At 40.9% G+C, this 21,518-nt stretch overlaps 1 protein-coding gene across 1 annotated transcript in view; it reads right to left on the bottom strand.

Moving 5' to 3' along the window:
* The window catches only part of RRAS2 (RAS related 2), a 77,146-nt gene extending 57,898 nt beyond the window's left edge, over positions 1–19,248 (bottom strand). The window contains exon 1 of the mRNA NM_001099010.2: positions 18,848–19,248. Within this exon, the coding sequence (NP_001092480.1) occupies positions 18,848–18,955 (108 nt within the window). The 5' untranslated portion in view covers positions 18,956–19,248. The remainder of the gene's footprint in view (positions 1–18,847) is intronic.
* Between the last annotated feature and the right edge of the window lie 2,270 nt (positions 19,249–21,518).

Below are 21,518 nucleotides of genomic sequence, written 5' to 3'. Positions count from 1 at the left end.
ACTGAGGCTTTTTGCCCCTAAAGAAAATATAAGTGTTCTTTGAAGGGATTTAAAAAAAAAAACACTCTTGTCACTAAACACAAATTGAAGACAGCAAGTTTAGTAAGAAAGCAAGAAACAAGGAAGGGAGAAAGGTGTATTCCAGAAAGACAGAGACACAACTCCAAAAGCTCAAAAATAACTAGTATTAACCTGGCCTCAGGATCTCTACCCATCGTAAGATATTAATTACAAAGGGAACAGCAGTAATTTTTCAACAATTAACTAAGGAATCAGATTTCACATCAACGGTTATGGGGTAATGTTGCCTCCTAAATATGACGGACTGAAGAAACACCTTTCTTTTACGGTATTTATGCCAAAACTACGCAATTTGATTCTAATGATAAGAAAACAATAGACAACCTATAAGTGAGTGAAAGTGAAATCACTCAGTCGTCTCCGACTCTCTGTGACTGCATGACTACATGGACTGTAGCCTACAAGGCCCCTCTGTCCATGGGATTTCCCAGGCAAGAATACTGGAGTAGGTTGCCATTTCCTTCTCCAGGGGATCTTCCCCACCCAGGAATAGAACTCGGGTCTCCCGCATTGCAGGCAGACTCTTTACCGTCTGAGACACCAATTGTGGGATATTTTACAAGTAAATGTTAAGACTAAAAAGACATGAAAAATGCAACACATGCAATCCTGGACTGGATCCGGGGTGGGGTGGGGGTGGGGATTCTTTCTTGCATTTATAAAGGACATTGGAACTTCTGGTGAAGTTTCAATAATGTAAGTTAGATAATACTATTATATCCTGATTTTGATAACTATACTAACATTACATAAAAGACTCTCTCTTTTTTGTTCTTTAGGTAACAAACATTAATGGGGCATTACTTCCACGATTTACACTCAACAGCTTCAGGGGGAAAATGCACAGGATACTACGGAAGCACATGGGAGGAGTACCTCTCCAATCTGGATGTTCCCTCAGGAACGGCTGGGATGAACCCTGAGTCACACCTAGAAAGGTGAGTAAGAATTAGGTTAAAAAGGCCCACTTGGTAAAGGATACAGCAAAAGTTATGAATGTATACTTCACACAGATTGCAACTAAGTGCGATCAGACATGTGAGAGCAGGAATTTCAAATAGGTGCTGGGCAGATGTCGGGGGATGCCAAGTCGGGGGAGAGCAGGAACCAGAAGAGCATGTGTAGCAGTAATGGGAAACTGCTGACAGACAGACAGACAGAAGAGAGCAAAAAGGGAGGCAGACAGATACTATAAACAACACTTCACTCCCTATTCAATCTCAGGTCTCCTAAGTTCAACTAAATAGAAAATGCTTCATGAACCTACTCAAAGAAAAACTTAAAGACTTCATTATTAAGGTAACTCATTAAATAAAATGTTATATTTGGGCTATGTGATAGGGCATAGAGGAGAGTGAAAAAGTTGGCTTAAAGCTCAACATTCAGAAAACTAAGCTCACGGCATCCAGTCCCATCACTTCACGGCAAATAGATGGGAAAACAGTGGAAACAGAAGACAGACTTTATTTTCTTGGGCTCCAAAATCACTGCAGATGGTGATTGCAGCCATGAAATTAAAAGATGCTTACTCCTTGGAAGGAAAGTTATGACCAACCTAGAAAGCATATTAAAGAGCAGAGACAGTACTTTGTCAATCGAGGTCAGTCTAGTCAAGGCTATGGTTTTTCCAGTAGTCATGTATAGATGTGAGAGTTGGACTATAAAGAAAGCTGAGTGCCAAAGAATTGATGCTTTTGAACTGTGGTGTTAGAGAAGACTCTTGAGAGTCCCTTGGACTGCAAGGAGATCCAACCAGTCCATGTTAAAGGAGATAAGTCCTGGGTGTTCATTGGAAAGACTGATGCTGAAGCTGAAACTCCAATACTTTGGCTACCTCATGCGAAGAGCTGACTCACTTGAAAAGACCCTGATGCTGGGAAAGATTGAGGGCAGGAGGAGAAGGGGATGACATGAGACAGAGATGTTTGGATGGCATCACCGACTCAGTGGACACGAGTTTAGGCAATCTCCAGGAGTTGGTAATGGACAGGGAGGCCAGGCGTGCTGCGGTTCATGGGGTCGCAAAGAGTTGGACACAACTGAGCGATTGAACTGAACTGAATAGGGCATAGTTCCCCTGTTGTTGTTATCTAGTCACTAAGTCATATCCAACTCGTTTGTGACCCCATGGACTACAGCCTGCCAGGCTCCTCTGTCCATGGAATTTCCCAGGCAAGAATACTGGAGTGGATTGCCATTTCCTTCTCCTGGGGATCTTCCCCACCCAGGAATCAAACCCACATTTCCTGCACTGGCAGGCAGATTCTTTACTGCTGAGTAACCAGGGAAGCCCCCTTAGGTTTTCTGTAACCAAGAAAATATGGCTTCAAGTCCCATCTCAGTCATTATTGTGGGATCTTGAGCAATTTAATTAACTTCTGAGCCTCAGTTTCCATATCTGCAAAAAAGAAACAATAAATTGTAAATATTAAAACAATGCTTATAAAGCTTTTAAGCATGGTATCTAACAGAGAAAATGTTCAATATATATTAGTCATTATGATTCAAAACACTTGTTACAGGTCCTCGCTCCTTACTAAAAAACAAAAACTTGAAACTCTTAGTATTATAATTCAGATACCCTAAGTAAGATAGTAAAAATGAAGGTCAACCACCTGATCATAAAAAACAAAAAATAGTCTACCTGTATTTATAGGTTCTATACAATATATACAATATACAGGTTCTATACAAACTTCATAAACACAAAATCACAGCTTTTCATCTTATAATTCTATTGAAGCTTAATAATAGAAACAAAGGTTAGAAAAAAATCAGAAGACACCTATCTCATCATCCAAATACAACTACTTATTTGGGGACATTTTTAAGTTTGGTGACGTTTTCAATGTTTAACACAACTTGCATAAATATTTTATAACTCCAACTTTAATTCACAACAAAACATTACAAATAAGAGGTTTAAATCTGTCACTCATAATCTATGTTAGCATCATTTTAAATAAATAGCTATTGATACACATAAAAGTTATTGAAGTAATTAATGAGCAGGATCCATTTTAATGGAGTAAAAAAGTATAGAATATTACAAGCGGTTTCATTTTTAAAAAAAAAAAGGAATGTGGGGTATTTTGTGACAGGCCAGTAAGACAGCTGGAACAAAGCTGTTGGAGCAACAGCTGTGTACCACGTACTGTTCATCTAAAACCACAAACTAAAGTAACCCATGTCAGACAACTTTATTTGACTAATCAGCTCAGCCAATGGCTTCTTCCTGAAACTATCTGCTATAAGGAAATTAACTAAATACATAATTTGAAATATGAGGAAGGAAAAAAAATAAAACAGCAGTCTGTGTCTTTAAAATGTAAAACTAAAAGTTGAGAACCACACTCTAACATTATAACAGAAGACAACCTTTTCCATACTATTTTATCAACTGCTAAAATTATGATCATAGAACCTTCATAATGGTAAGGAAGTAATCCCAAGACCCAACATTTGATGACGTGTAAATTATTAACACGCAAGCTCACCAGTTTCTACTCCAGTCTTAACTTTCAACTGAATGGAAAGTGCTTTTACCATAAAACACTGCAACAGTTATAAGAATTTTTAACTTTAAGTAATATAACAATTAAAAAGAAGCTAATTTAAACCAAGTTGTTGGCATGGACCACGGCAATATCTGAAAATAATTCATGCAGTACTCGAGTTACTATTATTACCCAAGTCATTAAATTATCACAGACCTATACGTTTGTTTTAAATTTTATCTTCATTTTTTTATTCCAACAACAATGAACCCTTCTCTAAACTAAATTCACTCCTTTCTCAGTTTAAGATACACACCTGTGCACGCCTGTGCACATGCATATACATGCATAAGGTGAATTTCCCTACCTTATTTAATTGACCTAACTTCAGAAGAAGCAAAAGAGATAAAATCACAAATACTTACATATCTTTTCCACAAGATTTTTGAAACTTAAATGTTATATCTATCATAAATCTTCCTTTGCAGTTTGACTAACTCCTTGCTTACTGTTCTTTTCCTTTCAGCTAACAAATTGCTGACTCTTGTAATCTCAACCACATGTATCATTTAACCAAAGCATTAAGAGAAAACTCACTAGGAAACAAGACAAAAGTAATAAATCTTTAAGATCTTACTCTCAAGTTGTTTTACATTTCCTGAGTCAGAATTTCCAGAGAGAAATTAAAATAGGAAATCTTCTCGAGACAAAGATTATTTTCAATAAAACAGAATGCTATGGATCAACTACTAAAATTCTAAAGCTCAAATGTATATATGTCACATGTAGTCTTTTAATTTCAGAGAAACTTTGAAACCCAAAATCGAAAACAAGTTTATTTCTACAGCCTCTTTAGTGACTAGTGGTTACAAAACCATAATAAATACAACTCATCTTTCCTGATACTTCCTTTTCCCAACAACTTATTATATCCTGTTCAAGACCCAATATTAGCAACTAATAAATACTAATAAATATTCTGCTATATGCTTGGGCTTCCCTAGTGGCTCAGACAGTAAAGAATCCGCCTGCAATGAGGGAGAACTGGGTTCGATCCTTGGACTGGAAGATCCCCTGGAGGAGGGCATGGCAACCCAGTCCAGTAGTCTTGCCTGGAGAATCCCCAAGGACAGAGGCGCCTGGCGGGCTACAGTCCATGGGGCTGCAAAGAGTCAGACACGATTGAGCGACTAAGCACACACACACATATACTTACTTCTATGTAACAAAGTTACTCCTGGTCTATGACACTCTAAATATGAAGAATAAGATGTACAAATACAACCAAGGGCAGACATTCAGGCAAAAATTCCAAACTCATAAAATTTCTCTACTAAAACACTTATTTTACTTATGAACATTTCAGTGTTTATAGAGTTTAAAAGAATAATGCCAAAATGAATCAGACACAGAACGGTTATCTTATCCAACAGCCAGATAGTGGCTAAAACAAGATCTGAAGAAATATCTTAACTGGCAAGGATTCTTTGTGTCAAACTGTCTGTTCTCAGATAAGCAGTAAGAATTTTTCCAGGTTGAGGACATCTTTTTAAAAAAGAAAAAGTTGGCAGCTGTGGTGTTTAATCTCACAGATTACTAATGACTATGATGAAGACAATCACAAGGAACAAGTTTCTCAGAAACAACCTCTACATTTAAAAATGATCCCTGATTTTTCACTCTCAATGCAGGGGAAATAAAGCAACAGAAACAAAATTAAGCCTGCAAAAAAAACAAAGGTTAAAAGCAAAGAATATAAAAAGAATAAGGAGCAAAACAAATTTACCTAGATTATTTCACAGATAATGTAATCATATCATACAATAAATGTGAATGGGGTGAACTCCACTAAGAGACAAGGACTCTCAGGTTTGATTCTTAAGGATCACATTACATATTATTTACAAACGCTTTTAGAATGCAAAGAGACCAAACCAGTCAATCCTAAAGGAAATCAACCCTGAATATTCATTGGAAGGACTGATGCTGAAGCTGAAGCTCCAATGCTTTGGCCACCTGATGCAGAGTCAACTCAATGGAAAAGACTGAAAGCAAAAGATGCTGGGAAAGACTGAAGGCAAAAGGAGAAGGGGGTGGCAGTGGATTAGATATGCGAAGTCGCTTTGGTCATGTCAGACTCTTTGCGACCCCATGGACTGTAGCCAGCCAGGCTCCTCTCTCCATGGGATTCTCTAGGCAAGAACATTTGAGTGGCCTGCCATTTCCTTTTTTAGGGATCTTCCCAACCCAGGGATTGAACCCATTTTCCTGCACTGCAAGTGGATTCGTTACCACTGAGCCACCATTAGATGGTTAGATAGGATAATCAACTCACTGGACATGAATCTGAGCAAACTCCAGGAGATAGTGAAGGGCAGGGAATCCTGGCATGTTGCAGTCCTTGGGCTCACAAAGAGTCAGACATGACTTAGAAACTGAATAACAACTATAAAATGGCAACCAAAAAAATAGCAAGTATAAATGAAATACATGCATACAAACAAAAATCCAAAATGGCAACATTAATACTATAGGTTGACATTCAAAGTAAAACTTGGCATAAGACTGATACTATTTACTTATAAGAAAGATGTAATCATTATTAACAGTTTATATACCACATAATGATAACAAAATAAAGCAAAATTAGAAATGCAAGGAAAAAATTAAAACATAGTTTTCATGGGAAATTTAATCAACGTATTTCAGAATTTCACAGAATACTCAAGAAAAAAGGCTACAGAAGATTTGAATAACACAATCAACAAATTCTAGTTGAACAGATTTATGTAAAACCTTGTACCTTATAAGCTACAAATATTCTTCTCTCTTGTTCTTGGAATATTTACAAAAATCAACGGCATGTTTGTCCATTAAAACTTCTTAATGTTCCAAAACAGGGAATTTACAGGTCACATTCTTTGACCATAGCCCAACAAAGCTAGGAATTTAGAAAGAGAGCCACTCAATCCTTCCCTAAATTTAAATCACATCACAATTAAGGGGATATCTAAACTGAAATTAAAATTATCTAAGAATTCATAAAAAGCACATTTCATTTCAAACAAATAATGCAAAATCAGTCTTATAATGCCTTTTCAAAAGTCATTAAGGATACTACAGACTTTATGACGATGGTAATATAAGAAACATTCTAGAAAACCTCTTACTAGGAATCCTTTAATACATTTAAAAATATAAATTATAGCAGAGAAGTTACTTAAAGCAGTACTGTAAGAAATAAATAGCAATTATTCTCATTTTTTAAAGAAAGGAGGACTCCCTGGTAGTCCAATGGTTAAAAATCTGACTGCCAATGCAGGAGACACAGGTTTGATCCCTGGTCCAGGAAGATTCCGGTGAAGGCAATGGCACCCCAGTACTCTTGCCTGGAAAATCCATGGACAGAGGAGCCTGGTAGGCTGCAGCCCATGGGGTCACGAAGAGTCGGACTCGACTGAGTGACTTCACTTTCACGTTTCATTTTCATGCATTGAAGAAGGAAATGGCAACCCACTCCAGTGTTCTTGCCTGGAGAATCCCAGGGATGGGGGAGCCTGGTGGGCTGCTGTCTCTGGGGTTGCACAGAGTCAGACACAACTGAAGCGACTTAGCAGCAGCAGCCAGGAAGATTCCACATGCCACGGGGCAATTAAACTCATGTGCCACAACTCCTGAGCCTGCACTCTAGAACCTGTGCACGCCACAACTACTGAAGCCGGTGAGCCTCGAGCCTGTGCTCTGCAGCTAGAGAAGCCACCACAATGAGAAGTCTGTGCTCCACAGCTAGAGAGCAGGCCCCACTTGGCACAACTAGAGAAAGCCTTCATGCAGCAACAAAGACCCAGCACAGCCAATACATACATAAGAAAGGAGAAAGCATAAAAGAATTTTATGTATGAAATAGTGAGGGAAAATCTATACAAAATACAACATAAAAATAAGCATATTTCAGGTTACATACGCACACGCTGCCCCACCCCCCCCGCCCCCAACACACACATACACACACTGAAGCAAGCACTGCAGCTTTTGAGTCTAGGCCGTACTGATTTCTGTACCTACAACAAGGCTTTGCCTTGATATGCATTTTGCAGCTTCACACACACACACACACACACCCCTGACTATCTTTCAAAGCTTCTTCTACTTGCCGCAATGGAGAAAGGTTAAATTTTAAGTATTAATAAACTTGAAAACTATCCTCTTAACCATCCCTAATTCTCCAAAAAAAAGAAACGAAATGAAGTGAAAATGAAAAAAAAAAAAAAAGAAAACTATGACAACCCTAAATAGTGTATTAAAAAGCAGAGACATTACTTTGCCAACAAAGGTACATATAGTCAAAGCTATTGTTTTTCCAGTAGTCATGTATGGATGTGAGAGTTGGACCACAAAGAATGCTGAGCACTGAAGAACTGATGCTTTTGAATTGTGGTGCTGGAGAAGACTCTTGAGAGTCCCCTGAACAGCAAAGAGATCAAAGCCAATTCTTTACTTCCAACACCAAGAATGACTAAGGTCAACTCATCATAAGAGGATAAATTTAAAAAACACATTCTGCCACTCAAGAAAAAACCCTTCCCTGGCAAGAATTTTTTCTTTAAGCAGTACCAAGCTTTAAAAATATCAGTTATGTGGCCTTAAGACAAAAGAACATCACCACTGATTACTATAAGACTGAAATATCAAGGGTATTATATCTGTTTAAGAGAGTACTTCGATCTGACATCCAGAAATTTCAGTGATACAGAAGGCAAATGTGACAAATTCTTGAATGGAGACAAACTATCTTAGCCTTTTCATTGATTAACTTAAGAATATATGAAACAATGATTTCAAAGAATCAATGCACAAATAGGTATTTCAGAAGATAATTGAGAAAATGACTTCAAAAATGAAGAAGAAAACTTTCCCAGACCTGAGAATGTTTCATTATTTCTCAGGGAAAACTAGTGAACAGAGAAATACTTCCAGTCATATCCTGACAAATGTTTCCATTTCCAATGATAAAAGAAGGCTACAAGCATACAAACAGAAAACAAGTTATTCCTGCAGAATAGAAACTTGAGGCTAGTGAGCTAAAAGCAAAGACATGAAAGATAAGTAAAGCAATATCTCCAACTGTTTCAATACAAAAATCTTAGGACCCAATAATTTTATACTCATTATTTATCATCCAAAAGTAAAATTTTAATATTAAAATTAAATCTTAAAAATTAATGTAAGGTTAATCTTTAAATTTTAAAAGTACTTGAAAGTGTTCTCTAAATAACAATTCAAAATAAAAACCAGCTGTTCGTGAGGATTGCTTGTTAGGACTGAAATTAGTTAGAATGGTAAGAAATGGCAAATAAAAGCAATAGTTCTTAATGAGAAAGGAGAGGGCAGGATGGTTGGATGGCATCACTGACTCAATGAACATAAATCTGAGCAAGCTCCAGAAGATGAAGGAGACAGAAGCCTGGCAGGCTGCAGTCTATGGGTCACAAAGAGTTGGACACAACTGAGCCACTGAACAACAATATTTACTATTACAATTATAATAACAAAATCAAATGCAAAAGACAAAAAACAATCTCTTAAAACAGTGCAGTCACACACACTTTTGGTTACTTTAAAGACCGGAGATCCAACCAGCCCATCCTAAAGGATATCAGTCCTGGGTGTTCATTGGAAGGATTGATGCTAAAGCCGAAACTCCAATACTTTGGCCACCTGATGCGAAGAGCTGACTCATTTGAAAAGACCCTGATGCTGGGAAAGATTGAGGGCAGGAGGAGAAGGGAACGACAGAGGATGAGATGGTTGGATGGTATCACCAACACAATGGACAGGGGTTTGGGTAAACTCCTGGAGTTGGTGATGGACAGGGAGGTCTGGCATGCTGCAGTTCATGGGGTGACAAAGAGTCAGACATGACTGAGCGACTGAACTGAACTGAAATTTATGAAAAGGGTGAGTGAAAACAGCAAACAAAACTGCTAAATTCCTCATTTTCTACAACTAGAAATAAGACAACTATTCTAATTAAATGTTTAAGAACATGAATAAAAAAAAAAAGAACATGAATAATTTTAAGGTAAATCCAAGTAGTAAAACAAAAAAGGAGAGGGAGAGAGAAAGAATCTATTTTTCAAATCCACCACACAACACAAGGGAGGAAAATCTACATAGCAAAAGGCAAGATTAGTGCAAAGTGAGGATATCATGCTAAAATCGTGGCCAAAATCTGTATTGGCTTTAACTATCAACGTTTTCCTCAAAAGGCATCTGCCTATAAAATTAAGCAAAAATTTTCTCCTTAGAGAGAAAGTTGGTTCCCTTTTTGCCTCAATGTGGTTCCTTCAGGCTTATTTTCAATCAGAGCTAAGGTAACTGTGAAGACCAGATCTCACTAGCATAACTGAATAAAACTCTGCTTATTATCTTTACCTAAAGCAATGTCAAAATGTTAACTTGGATCACTTTGGTCAAGGGATCAGCCAGGTTTCTTCCATGTGGCTATTAGTTTCCCCTTGATAATTAACAATACGTTATGGGCAGATACTTTACGACTATGTTAATATCCAGCTACTCTCAAACTTTTACCCACTACTTTTAAATCCATTTATGATTCTTACTTAAATCAGCTGTTTGACTGCCAAATGTTGATTTTCTAATTCCACCATTTCCTCTATGTTTTACTCATCAAATCTAAGGAAGAACTTCCCTTCCTCCTTATTTATCCCTATGGATTCTTAGATTCTTTATTTATGGGCAATAATCAATTATTATCATTATTTTGATGATGAGACTATCCCAGAGTTGCATGTCACTTCAGTCACTTCTGACTCTTTGTGACCGCATGGGCCACAGCCTGCCAAGCTCCTCTGTCCATGGGATTCTCCAGGCAAGAATACTGGAAGCAAGTGGCCCTGCCCTCCTCCAGGGGATCTTCCCAACCCAGGGATCAAACCCAGGTTTCTTACATCTCCTGCATTGGCAGGCGGGCTCTTTACCACTAGCACCACCTGGGAAGCTTATCCCAGTGTTAGCCAGTGGGCCTTCCAGGCTGGCTCTGTCTCTTTGACATGCCACCACCATTTTGTTTTCTGATGTCGACTGAAAAAGATGCAAACTTGAGAGCGGCAGGTCAAGTTTTATTTAGGGCAAAATGAGAACTGCCGCCCAGAAGGCAGCTCCTCACATAGCTCTGAGAGACTGCTCCAAAGAGGTAGTGGGGGAAGGCCAATATATAAGGTTTGGGTGAAGCAGGAGTTCAATACCATTAAGCATTCATTTTACAAAAGGTTTTCTGCTAGTCACAAGGATCTGATGTCATCAATGAAGAGATTTAGTGCTTTTCTAGATATGAGGAGATACAAGGACTGGGATCATAAAATCAGTTCCTCAAAGTATCCAACTATCTAAAGACTTGTCCCACCAGATTCCCTGGACACAGTGTACTTCATTCCCTCTGAACTCCCTCAGGGGCTGTTGAAGGTCAACAGTGGCAGGAACACAGGGTTCAATCTCCACAGAGGCAGATGGCAAATGCCCTTCTTGTTCAGTCACTGGCAATGCTCTTGGCAAGAGACAATTTGTAGTTGACACTGAGCACCTCTTTACTTTCTGGTAAAGATGCTCCAAGTTCATCTTCTACTTCTCCCTGCCCCAGCCCAGGGATCAGTCATTTCTCCAAGGTTCCTTTAAAGAATGATATTTAGCACCCAAGATCTGGCATTAGGTGTTCTCACTGCTTATAGGGGGTCACTGTTTCCATGCACTCTCAGCAGACATAGCTGGAAAAAAGATGTATAGATATGTGTATGAGCAGCCACACACACCTATTTCTATATCTTAGTATTTACTTTTTAAACTATGAGTTCTGTTTTAAGATGGGGAACCACTTCCAGGGCCCAAGAGTGGACTCTTGTCTAACACTTGGAAATGAATTGTCCAAGGAGACACACGTGCTGACAAAGCAAGAGACGTTATTGGGAAGGGGCACCTGGGCAGAGCAGTAGGGTAAGGGAACCCAGGAGTGCTCTACCACGCAATCACAGCTTACGGTTCACAGCCATTTGGGCTTTACAGTGATGGGATTAGCCTCTGGGTTTTCTTTGGCCAGTCACTGACTCAGAGTCCTTCCTGTGGTGCACACATTGCCCAGCCAAGATGGATGCCAGTGAGAAGGATTCTGGGAGGTGGTCGGACACGTGGTATCCCCTTTTGACCTTTCCTGAACTCTTCTGGTTGGCGGTGCCTTGTTAGTTTCCTGTTCCTTACCAGGACCTCCTGTCTGGTCAGGGTGGGCAGTTTCAGTCAGTGTGCTTCCCCTAACAATTTTATGCCAGTGTCCTCAATTCCAACTTTGCATCGAGTGCTTCCTAGCCTTCACCCTTTCCACACTTATAACTCCCTTCTTCGGCTGTGAGGAACTTGGCTCCCATTTTCCACAACACATTTACTTATCTACTTAATCCTAGTATAGAAAATTGTTTCAGAATTGCAAACCCTATGCTGCTGCGAGGAAGATGGGGGGGAAAAAGGCCTGTTAACCAGAGTTCAGTGTTTGTTTAGAGTTCATCTTTATCCTGAGGACATAGTCCAAACGCTGAGTTCAAAAGTTACTTTTTTTTTTCTTTTCCTCCTTCAGTATGGTTATGTTAGTCATTTGAAATAAGGTTCAGTTTATTTGTTTTGTTAGTATTCTACCTTTGATTTTATTGGTGTTTGCTGTTTATATACTGAGTGTGTGAAACCTTAAACATGGTTCCAGGAGTCAGAAAAGGATCCTCAGAAGAGGCCCTCAATCCCTTTCCCCTCATCCCTACCCACACACAGAGCTCACCAGTCATCTCTTTAACCTCTGACTTACCCATTTCTGTGCTTTTTTGCCCCAATCAGTAAATAAGTTTGTTATTTTATTTCCTCTTCTTTCCTACACTAAAAGTAATATATCACAAATACAGTAAATACCTTTGTACTTTGTATTTTTCACTGAACAATTTATCCTGGAACGCATTTCCCATCAGTTCTTTTTATAGCTGCAGAATGCTCTACTGGGTGAATGTACCATATTCCATTCAACCCCTCTCTATCCTGTAGGCTGCTTCTAATTTTTTACATTACAAACAATGCTGTGGCCCCATGCACTTATATTTTAATACTACTGGAAGTACATTTCCAGGGTAAATTTGTTGATTTGGGAGCACTGAGTCAAAAGGTAAACACTTATGCTGTCAAATCAACTACAGAATCCAGTCAAATCAACTGGATGTTGATTATATCTCCTGATATAACGCTCTGAGAACACACCTCTGCTATGCCTGCGCCCAAAACGAATGAAGAAACCATGAAGAAACAAATTCAAACTGAAGGAACTCTATAAATAACTAACTTGTATTCAAAAATGTCCATGTCATAAGACACACAGACTTGGGACATCCTTGGTGGTCCAGTGGTTAAGAATCTGCCTTGCAATGCAAGGGGACACGGGTTCAATCCCTGGTCCAGGAACTAAGACTCCACCTGCCATGGAGCAACTAAGCCTACACACCCCAACTACTGAGCCCTCAAGACAATTAGAGAACCTGAGCTGCAACAAAAGACCCCACATGACGCAACAAAGATCAATACATGCTGCAGCCAACACCAGACGCAGCCAAACAAACATTTTAAAAATGAAGATGAAAGAACTGTTCCAAAGTAAAGACACGGAAACAAAATGTACTGCATAATCTGAGATTTTTCTTTTGCTATAAAGGGCACTATTTGGACAACTGGCAAAATCTAAGTTCTGCACATTACATTAATAATATATCAATATTAGTTTCTGATTTAGGTTATACACTATAAGCAAGTGCCCTTGCATTTAGGAAATACACAAGGAAGTATCTAAAAATAAAGGGGCACTGTCTTCAACTTACACTCAGATGATTCAGGAAAAAACTGTATTTGGGGGGAATAAAACAAATATGGTAAAATGGTAGCATTTGGGAAAACTGGGTAAAGGTTTTTTAAAAAGCAACATCAGCTATCATGCTACATGTATATCCATATATCCAGTACTGAACATTTACAAATTCTGTAAATATATTTTAATTAAACTATTTAATGTTATATAACCAACAAACAATCATATTGCTTTTACAAAATGCTGAAACTAAAACTTACAAATAACTCCAGTAGCACAATTTTAGTCATATTTCTTTGCTTCTTTCAGAACTACACAGAAAATATGTAGTTCTGAAAGAAGCAAAGAAATAAGTAAAGTGTATCTTTGTCTTTTTCATAAAGGCCTGAGAGACATTTTTCTTTGAGAAACAGAAGTAAATCAAAAGCCTACCAAGGACATTACTTGACGTTTCAATCTCAACCCCAGACTGGGTGGCTCTAGCCAAATTAATTCAAGATCAAGGTCATTCAGGAAGATTCAGTGACAATTAACTCTATGTTGTTTACAAGTAGAGTCAAAGTCTTTTACTCATTATCACTTTTCAACAAGAAACAAATACCCTAAGAGACTTCTAAGTTCATGTAGCATCACAAAATCTGTTTCTCTTTTATGAGATCAATTTAATTTGAAAAAGAAATCTTAAAAAAAAATTTAAATAATACAGCTTCAAGAAAGTCTCTTTCTGTTCTCCTTCCTCACATTACCAATTTATTTTCCTCACTTAATTAAACAGGCTACTTTCATTTTAAAGCTTAGGAAAGACCCTTAACATTTCAGTGATAAAAATGAATTAAAAATCCCATTCCAGTAGGCAGATGCCTGTCATCATTTTGCCTTCGAATGGTACTATACCAAGGGAAAGCAGAACTCTTAACCCATTCAACAGAAGTATCCCCACTAAACTCCTTCGACTTCCCATTCCAAGACAAGACACAGGCTTGCATACATCTGCACATGCACGCGTACACACACACACACACAGGTTAGAAATGAATAAGAAGAATGAGTTTTATGACTCTCTGGGTCAGAATTTCTCTCTAACAAAAGCAGTCATTCTCTAAAAGAAGGTGTTCTTTCTTGAGTGCCTAGCATGTGTATCTAGGAACTGCCAACAGAACCATTTCATCCTAACAAAATGAGGAAATCTCTAGTATGTAAAACACCACTAGGGAGGGGTACCTTATTTTTCAATGCTAAGAATTCATTTGTAAACTACTCTGAAAATGCAGAATAGTAATTTTCACACTAAAAGACAAGTCCACAGTTCAATTCAGTCGCCTCTGCAAACCCATGGACTGCAGCACGCCAGGCTTCTCTGTCCATCACCAACTCCCAGAGCTTACTCACACTCATGTCCATCAAGTCTGCAATGCCATACACAGTATAATTTCAAATTCTTAGATAAAAGTTACTTTAAGTGATTTCTAATTGCAGGGCACATGTTCAAGATGTAGCAACAGAATAGTAATTCAGGAATCTAAACTTACCAAAATCAATTAACTTTAACACAAATGCATGTACCTTGAAATCTCTTCTAAGATCTTTGTCCCAGGAAAAAGCAATGGAAGGGGATTGCACAAAAGATAAATTACGTAAAAAGCAACATCTGAGTCAAGTCCAGGCTAACAGGTTGTAAGACTGACTAAAACTTGATACCTGAGAAGTCAGCTACCCCCGCTACACAGCTCAAAATCTGACAAACTGTGAATAACAAGTAAGGATGCTAAATGAAGAACAGAGGCTGGGAAATTCCTCTTTTCGTGTAAAACATGTATGGTCTTTTCTCAGAGTTGCCAGAAACCACAATGGTTACTCCATTATTTCTGAAAATCAACTCCCAACTCATCAAGTTTTCCCAACTCAAAATGGGATCAGCATTCATTACCTAAATATCAATCACACAGGAGTGAGGAGGCGATTTGTTCACCCAAGCCCAATATTTTAAGGAGAAGAAAATAAAGCCCCAAAGAGATTACAGAAGACTCTAAGAATCTCCAGAGTCACCTGAGGAGGGAGACCTAGAACCCAGAGATCTTCTCCATTTCACTCTGTACAGTTAGAAAATGTTAAAATCATTTCTAACTATAGAGTCCACTCATCATCAAGAGCTTCTATTTTCCAACAGAACTTTCAGAAAACTACGAACAGAAACAAGGAGTTCATGTACACACATTTATTCTTAATAATATTTTATATTATTAGTCATGGATGTTTCATGATGTGTTACATTCATTTTTAAAGAGGAAAACCACCTCAATCAAGTAATTGTTGCCTTAATTTCCTAATTTTTGTAGCTCTTTATATGCATAGAAAGAAAGTGAAGTCACTCAGTCATGTCCAACTCTCTGTGACCCCACAGACTGTAGCCTACCAGGCTCCTCCATCCAAGAGATTTTCCAGGCAAGAGTACTGGAGTGGACTGCCATTTCCTTCTCCAGGGGATCTTCCCAACCCAGGGATCAAACCCAGGTCTCCTGCACTGCAGACAGACACTTTACCATCTGAGCCACCAGGGAAGCCCTCTTTATAAGGCAACAATTTAAAGAAAGTTGGGATTTAAGTGCTCCACTCCCAAATTTTTTCATTATATTTTTTCTATTCAAGATTATATAATAGAAAAATACATACTGAACACTAAAAAACAGTGCTGTATCTCAAGAGCCTTATAAAATAAATAAAACTGATTTGTGTCATCCTGATCACCTACAAAGAGGACTGACTTCCGCCCGTTAAGATTATTATCTTTCTGCAGACTCCTCTCCTTCCATTACTACTGCAAGACCATCATAACAATGAATTTTAATTTCCCAGGAGCTGGACAATAAATAGCAGTTCTATTAAGTATAGATGATAGTCACCTTGGCTCCATAAGCTAAGATTAACACAGTAATAATGATAATGTTTGTGGCCTTACTATGCACCAGACATTGTTCCAGGCCCTGGACAGATGTTAATTTTCAGAACTGTAAGTGTACTTTGTATTTCCCCAACTTACAGTCGGAAAAAACTAAGGTACCCAGAGGTTAAGTAATTTGCCTAAGATCACACAGGCAGCAAGTGGTAGAGCTGAGACTCCATCCAGGTCTGGCTTCTTCTACCTCTCCAGAAAGCCTTTTCAAAGTCAGAGCTCATGTTCCTCCCTTCCACTGGTCCCAAGTAAGGGGCCAATCCCCCTCCCCTCCTTGCCTACCTCCTCTCTCCAAACTAGCATATGACTGCCCCCCACCTCTTGCCCTCTCTTTCCACCATCACGCCTACACAGTCCTTTTATCAATCCTTCCCAAACTGACTTTTCCTCAATTCAGAACTCCCTTTGCATTTAAATGTGTTAACAGAAGTGTACACATAAGCTTCTAAGAGCCATCATTAACGGAGCACATAGTATACGCTAGATACAAAGCTAAGGATGGTCCCTTAATTCAAAGGATTATGAAGAATGTGTGATTAGACCTGTTTTACTGAAAAGAAAATTGAGGTTCAGAGAAGCTAAATAATATATTGGCAATGTCCTCCCAGTAAATAAACAACAGAGCAAGATTTAGCACTCAACTCTGCATGACTCAAAGCTCACACCTGTTTTACTTCTTTTAAACCATCTAGAGTAACTAGGTACATCACTATTCATAAAGGAAGTGCTTCTTTAACAAATGAATTTAGAAAATTAAGCAAACAGAAATTACTGTCATTTTAATAGTTTCTAATACTATTTCCCAAAACAAAAAGTTCCAATATCTTAATAATTAACGTACAGATTCAAATAGAGATGGATTCGCCGACCCCCATCCAAAAAGCTAAAGACATATTGTGGTTTAAATCTTTTAGGTAACTCTATTTATTAATGCAGGAACCCAGGATTATTCTCTCTCCTAGCCAACCTTCCACCTCCCCCTAGGCACAGTTCCCCAAAAAAGTTAACTATAAATTGTTTTGCTTTGCCAGTTACTTAAAGTCTCTCCCGACCCCATGAGAAATAACATGACAGCATCTCCGATTCTGCAGCCTCCTATACTAAAGCCAATCTCACCTCTTACTCAGTGTGAATTTTTTTTAATCCACTAACGAGTATACTGTAAATGCTCATTACATAAACATCTCTTCCTGGATACAAAGGTTTCAGCAGCAGTTTTTAATATCTTGAAATGGTATAATAGCAATTATTGCTCATTTAGTCAACTGGACAGGTAACAATCACATTTATGTCACAGAACTCTGTATTTTAATGTCACTATATACATTAAGTGAAATGAAATACGCTATTCAAGTATGCCAACTGAAAGTAAATGGCTCAAACAGGTATATTTCACCAAGCATTTTAACAACACTCTTGATATGCATCTTTGTTACCTGTTACAACGCTGTACCTTCATTCTCTCCCAACATACGCCACACCTTTTAGGTTGACAAAAGCAGAGAGAAATCGGAGCTTCTCTCTTTAGTAGTCCCAAAAAAGATCACTCAAACCTCCTACCACAAGCAAATCCTAAGAACCAAGAATTTGACCTCCCTTTCCTTTACAACCCGACTTTCCGCCTCCAGCAACCAGAGAGGACTGGGGGTGGGGGAGACAGTGGCTGGAACTGACACAGAACGCACGACTCGGTCGGTCATCTCCTAGCCTGGCCCACCCTAAACTTCACCTTGGCACGGCGAGAGGCAGGAAGGCACCAGGAATTCCCAGGAAATGGTCTCACCCCTATCGGAGAACATTCTTAACTTCCTCGAGGCCACCATTTCCCTGGGGTATTATCACACACTCCCCCCCGGACATATTACCTAAGAGATTACTTAAAAGAAAAGCGCAAACACACACAAAGAGAAACACACCGCTTGAAGCGGGCAGCTCGGGCTCGGCGTGCGCGGAGAAGCTCGGAGACCACGCGGAGCCAAGTTGCCACCGCGATCGCACCCACGGTGCAGGAGGCGGCCCGGGCGGCTAGAAACCCAGCGCGCGGGGCTCCAGCCCCACGCCCTACGCCCCGCGCCCCGGCCTCACGGCAGGAAGCTCGGCGCGGCGGCGCTGCCTCTCCCTAAGAGCTCGGGCCGCGGCCGGAGCGATAAGGTGGATCTGCGCTTCCCACCCTGCCAACTCCGCCCTCCCGGACACATTCCTGAGAAGCCCGACTCCCGGGACGCCGAGCTGGGCGCCCGGCAAGCAAGAGCTGGACGCCCGGACCGCAGAAGAGGAGGGCAGAGCCGACCCGCGCCCCGCAACCCCGGCCTGCGCGGCGCCTCCGGGGCGGGTCCCTGCGGCCGCCCCGCCACAGGTAGCGGGAGCCCCCGCCCGCCGCCGCCGCCCCGGCGCCCTGGGCAGGCCCGCTCCAGGTACCTGGATGAACTGGATGGTGAGCGCCGATTTGCCCACGCCGCCTCCACCGACCACCACCAGCCGGTACTTCTCCTGGCCGGAGCCGTCCCGCCAGCCGGCCGCGGCCATGGGGACGCCGCCGAGCCCAGCCCGGCCACGCCGAGCCGCCGCCCGCCTTAGGCCCGGCTCCGGGGACGTGTGCGGCCGGCGGGCTGCGGGCGAGCGGCCGGGCAGGGGTCCCGGGCGCCAGGAGCTGCTGGAGGGCCGGTCAGGACGGCACCGCGGCGCCTGGGCTGGTCGGGTCCCGCCCGAAGCGCGGAGAAGCTAGGGGACCGCAACGGCGAGGGGCTGCGGCGGCCGGGGGGCGCGCTCCTCCACACGACTTCGCAGCGCCTGCCGAACGCAGCCTCCAGCGCCGCTACAAATGGCCGTCTGGGGGCCGGGCCGCTGGGCCGAGATGCTGCATATGCATGAGGGGGTGGGGCGGGGCGGGGCCGCGCTGGCCCGGACTGAGATTCGGGAGCTGAGCTTGTAGGGCTCAGACCCCCTCGGTGTGCCCCTCCAGTTCCTGGACTGAGCGGGGTGTGTACGCGTGTGCCTGTGCGAGTGAGGAGTGTGTGTGCGAAAGTGTGGGAGCTGAAAGAAGACAGACAGTGTGTGAGCATAACTGTATATGTCAGGAATTGTCAGGGATTGTGTGGATGAAAAATACAGTATGTGAAGGCGTGTGTGAAAAATAGAGCCGTTGTCATCTTAACTCAGTTTGTAGGAGGATAAATATCCTGTTTTAAGAGTACAGATGGTGACCATGACTGTATGGAAAACAGTACATGACAGTGATTGAAGATGAGAGCTGTCACAATAATTGTGTGTGTGATATGCTTGCGGTGTGAGGAATGTCACAGAGACTGAATCACAGTGATTGAGGGCGCATAGACAAGACTAAATGTGGCACATGATATATCTGCCTTAGTGGCTGTGTTTATATGTGAAAAATGTGAGGTAATTGTATATGAGGGGTATGAATGTGAGAGATTATCCTTATTTACATACTACACACCAGGCACTGTGCTCAGTGCTACAAATCACTTAGGAATAAAATAATGTCCCTGCCCTCAGGGAACTAAGAATCCAATGGGGAAACAGCCAGGACCACAGGCAAGTTGTCCAGCATCACAAGCACAGTGTGACCCTAGGAGAAGCACTCATTCCATAAGTGGGTGTTCAGGGAAAGCTTCCTAAAAGATCTGAATAAATAACATAAGCAGAAGAAAAGTATTCCAGGGAAAGCAAGCCACATATGAAAAAGTCAGAGCTGAGAAGGTAAGACGTGTCACATGATTTTGTGTTGGGGAAGTGTGCTTGTGAAGGAAAACTGCTTATCTATGGGGTGTTCAGCCCTCCGTCATGTCCGACTCTTTACAACCCGATGGACTGCAGGAATGCAGGCTTCCCTGTCCTTCACTATGCATCTATGTATATAGAAGTTTAACCAAAAGTAGTAGGAGTCACAGGTGTATACAATGCAGTGTGGGCTCTAGGGCCAGACTGGATTCAAATCCTAGCCCTTTGACTAAAGGTGTCATAATGGAACTTACTAAACTTCTGTACCTCAGTTTTCTCTAAAATAAAGACGGTAGGATTACCTACCTTAAGGTGTTTTTTGACGTGAAGTGAGTCACTCAGTTGTGTCCGACTCTTTGCAACCCCATGAACTATACAGTCTGTGGAATTCTCTAGGCCAGAATACTGGAGTGGGTAACCTTTCCCTTCTCCAGGGGATCTTCCCAACTCAGGGATCGAACCCAGGTCTCCCGCATTGCAGGCGGATTCTTTACCAACTGAGCCACAAGGGAAGCCCAAGGTGTTTTTTAGTAAGAATCAAATGAGTTAATATATATAAAGCACGTAAAACAGTGCCTGGAATGTTAAGCATGTAAGCATTTCTAGCAGTTTTGGAACATGACCCCAAGTTCCTGGAAACAACCCAGTGGCTCTCTTGGAACCAGTAGAATGCAGCAGAAATGATGCTGTATACCTTCCAAGTCTAGGTCAGAAGAGGCCATGCGGCTTCCACCTGTTCTCTTTGGATTCTCACTCTGGGAGAAACAATGTAAGAAGTTTGCTACTCTGAGGCTGCCATGCTAGAGAAGCCACATGTAAGCATGCCAGTCAAACGTCCAACTGAACTCCTAGCTCAGTCAGTCTAGGTCAATTTTCATTCCAATCCCAAAGAAGGGCAATGCCAAAGAATGTTCAAACTACCACACAATTGCACTCATCTCACGTGTTAGCAAAGAAATGCTCAAAATACTCCAAGCCAGGCTTCAACAGTACAAGAACCATGAGCTTCCAGCTGTTCAAGCTGGATTTAGAAAAAGCAGAGGAACCAGAGATTAAATTGCCAACATCAGTTGGATCATAGAAAAAGCAAGAGAATTATCTGCTTTATTGATTACGCCAAAACCTTTCTCTGTGTAGATCACAACAAACTGTGGAAAATCCTTCAAGAGATGGGAATGGGAATACCAGACAACCTTACCTGCCTCTTGAGAAATCTGTATGCAGGTCAAAAAGCAACAGTTAGAACCGGACATGAAACAACAGGTTATACGTCAAGGCTGTATGTTGTCACCCTGCTTATTTAATTTATATGCAGAGTATATCATGTGAAATGCCAGGCTGGATGAAG

This window comes from Bos taurus, chromosome 15 (assembly GCF_002263795.3).
Source record: "Bos taurus isolate L1 Dominette 01449 registration number 42190680 breed Hereford chromosome 15, ARS-UCD2.0, whole genome shotgun sequence".
NCBI lineage: Eukaryota > Metazoa > Chordata > Mammalia > Artiodactyla > Bovidae > Bos > Bos taurus.
This window is presented reverse-complemented; position numbering and strand designations above follow the sequence as displayed.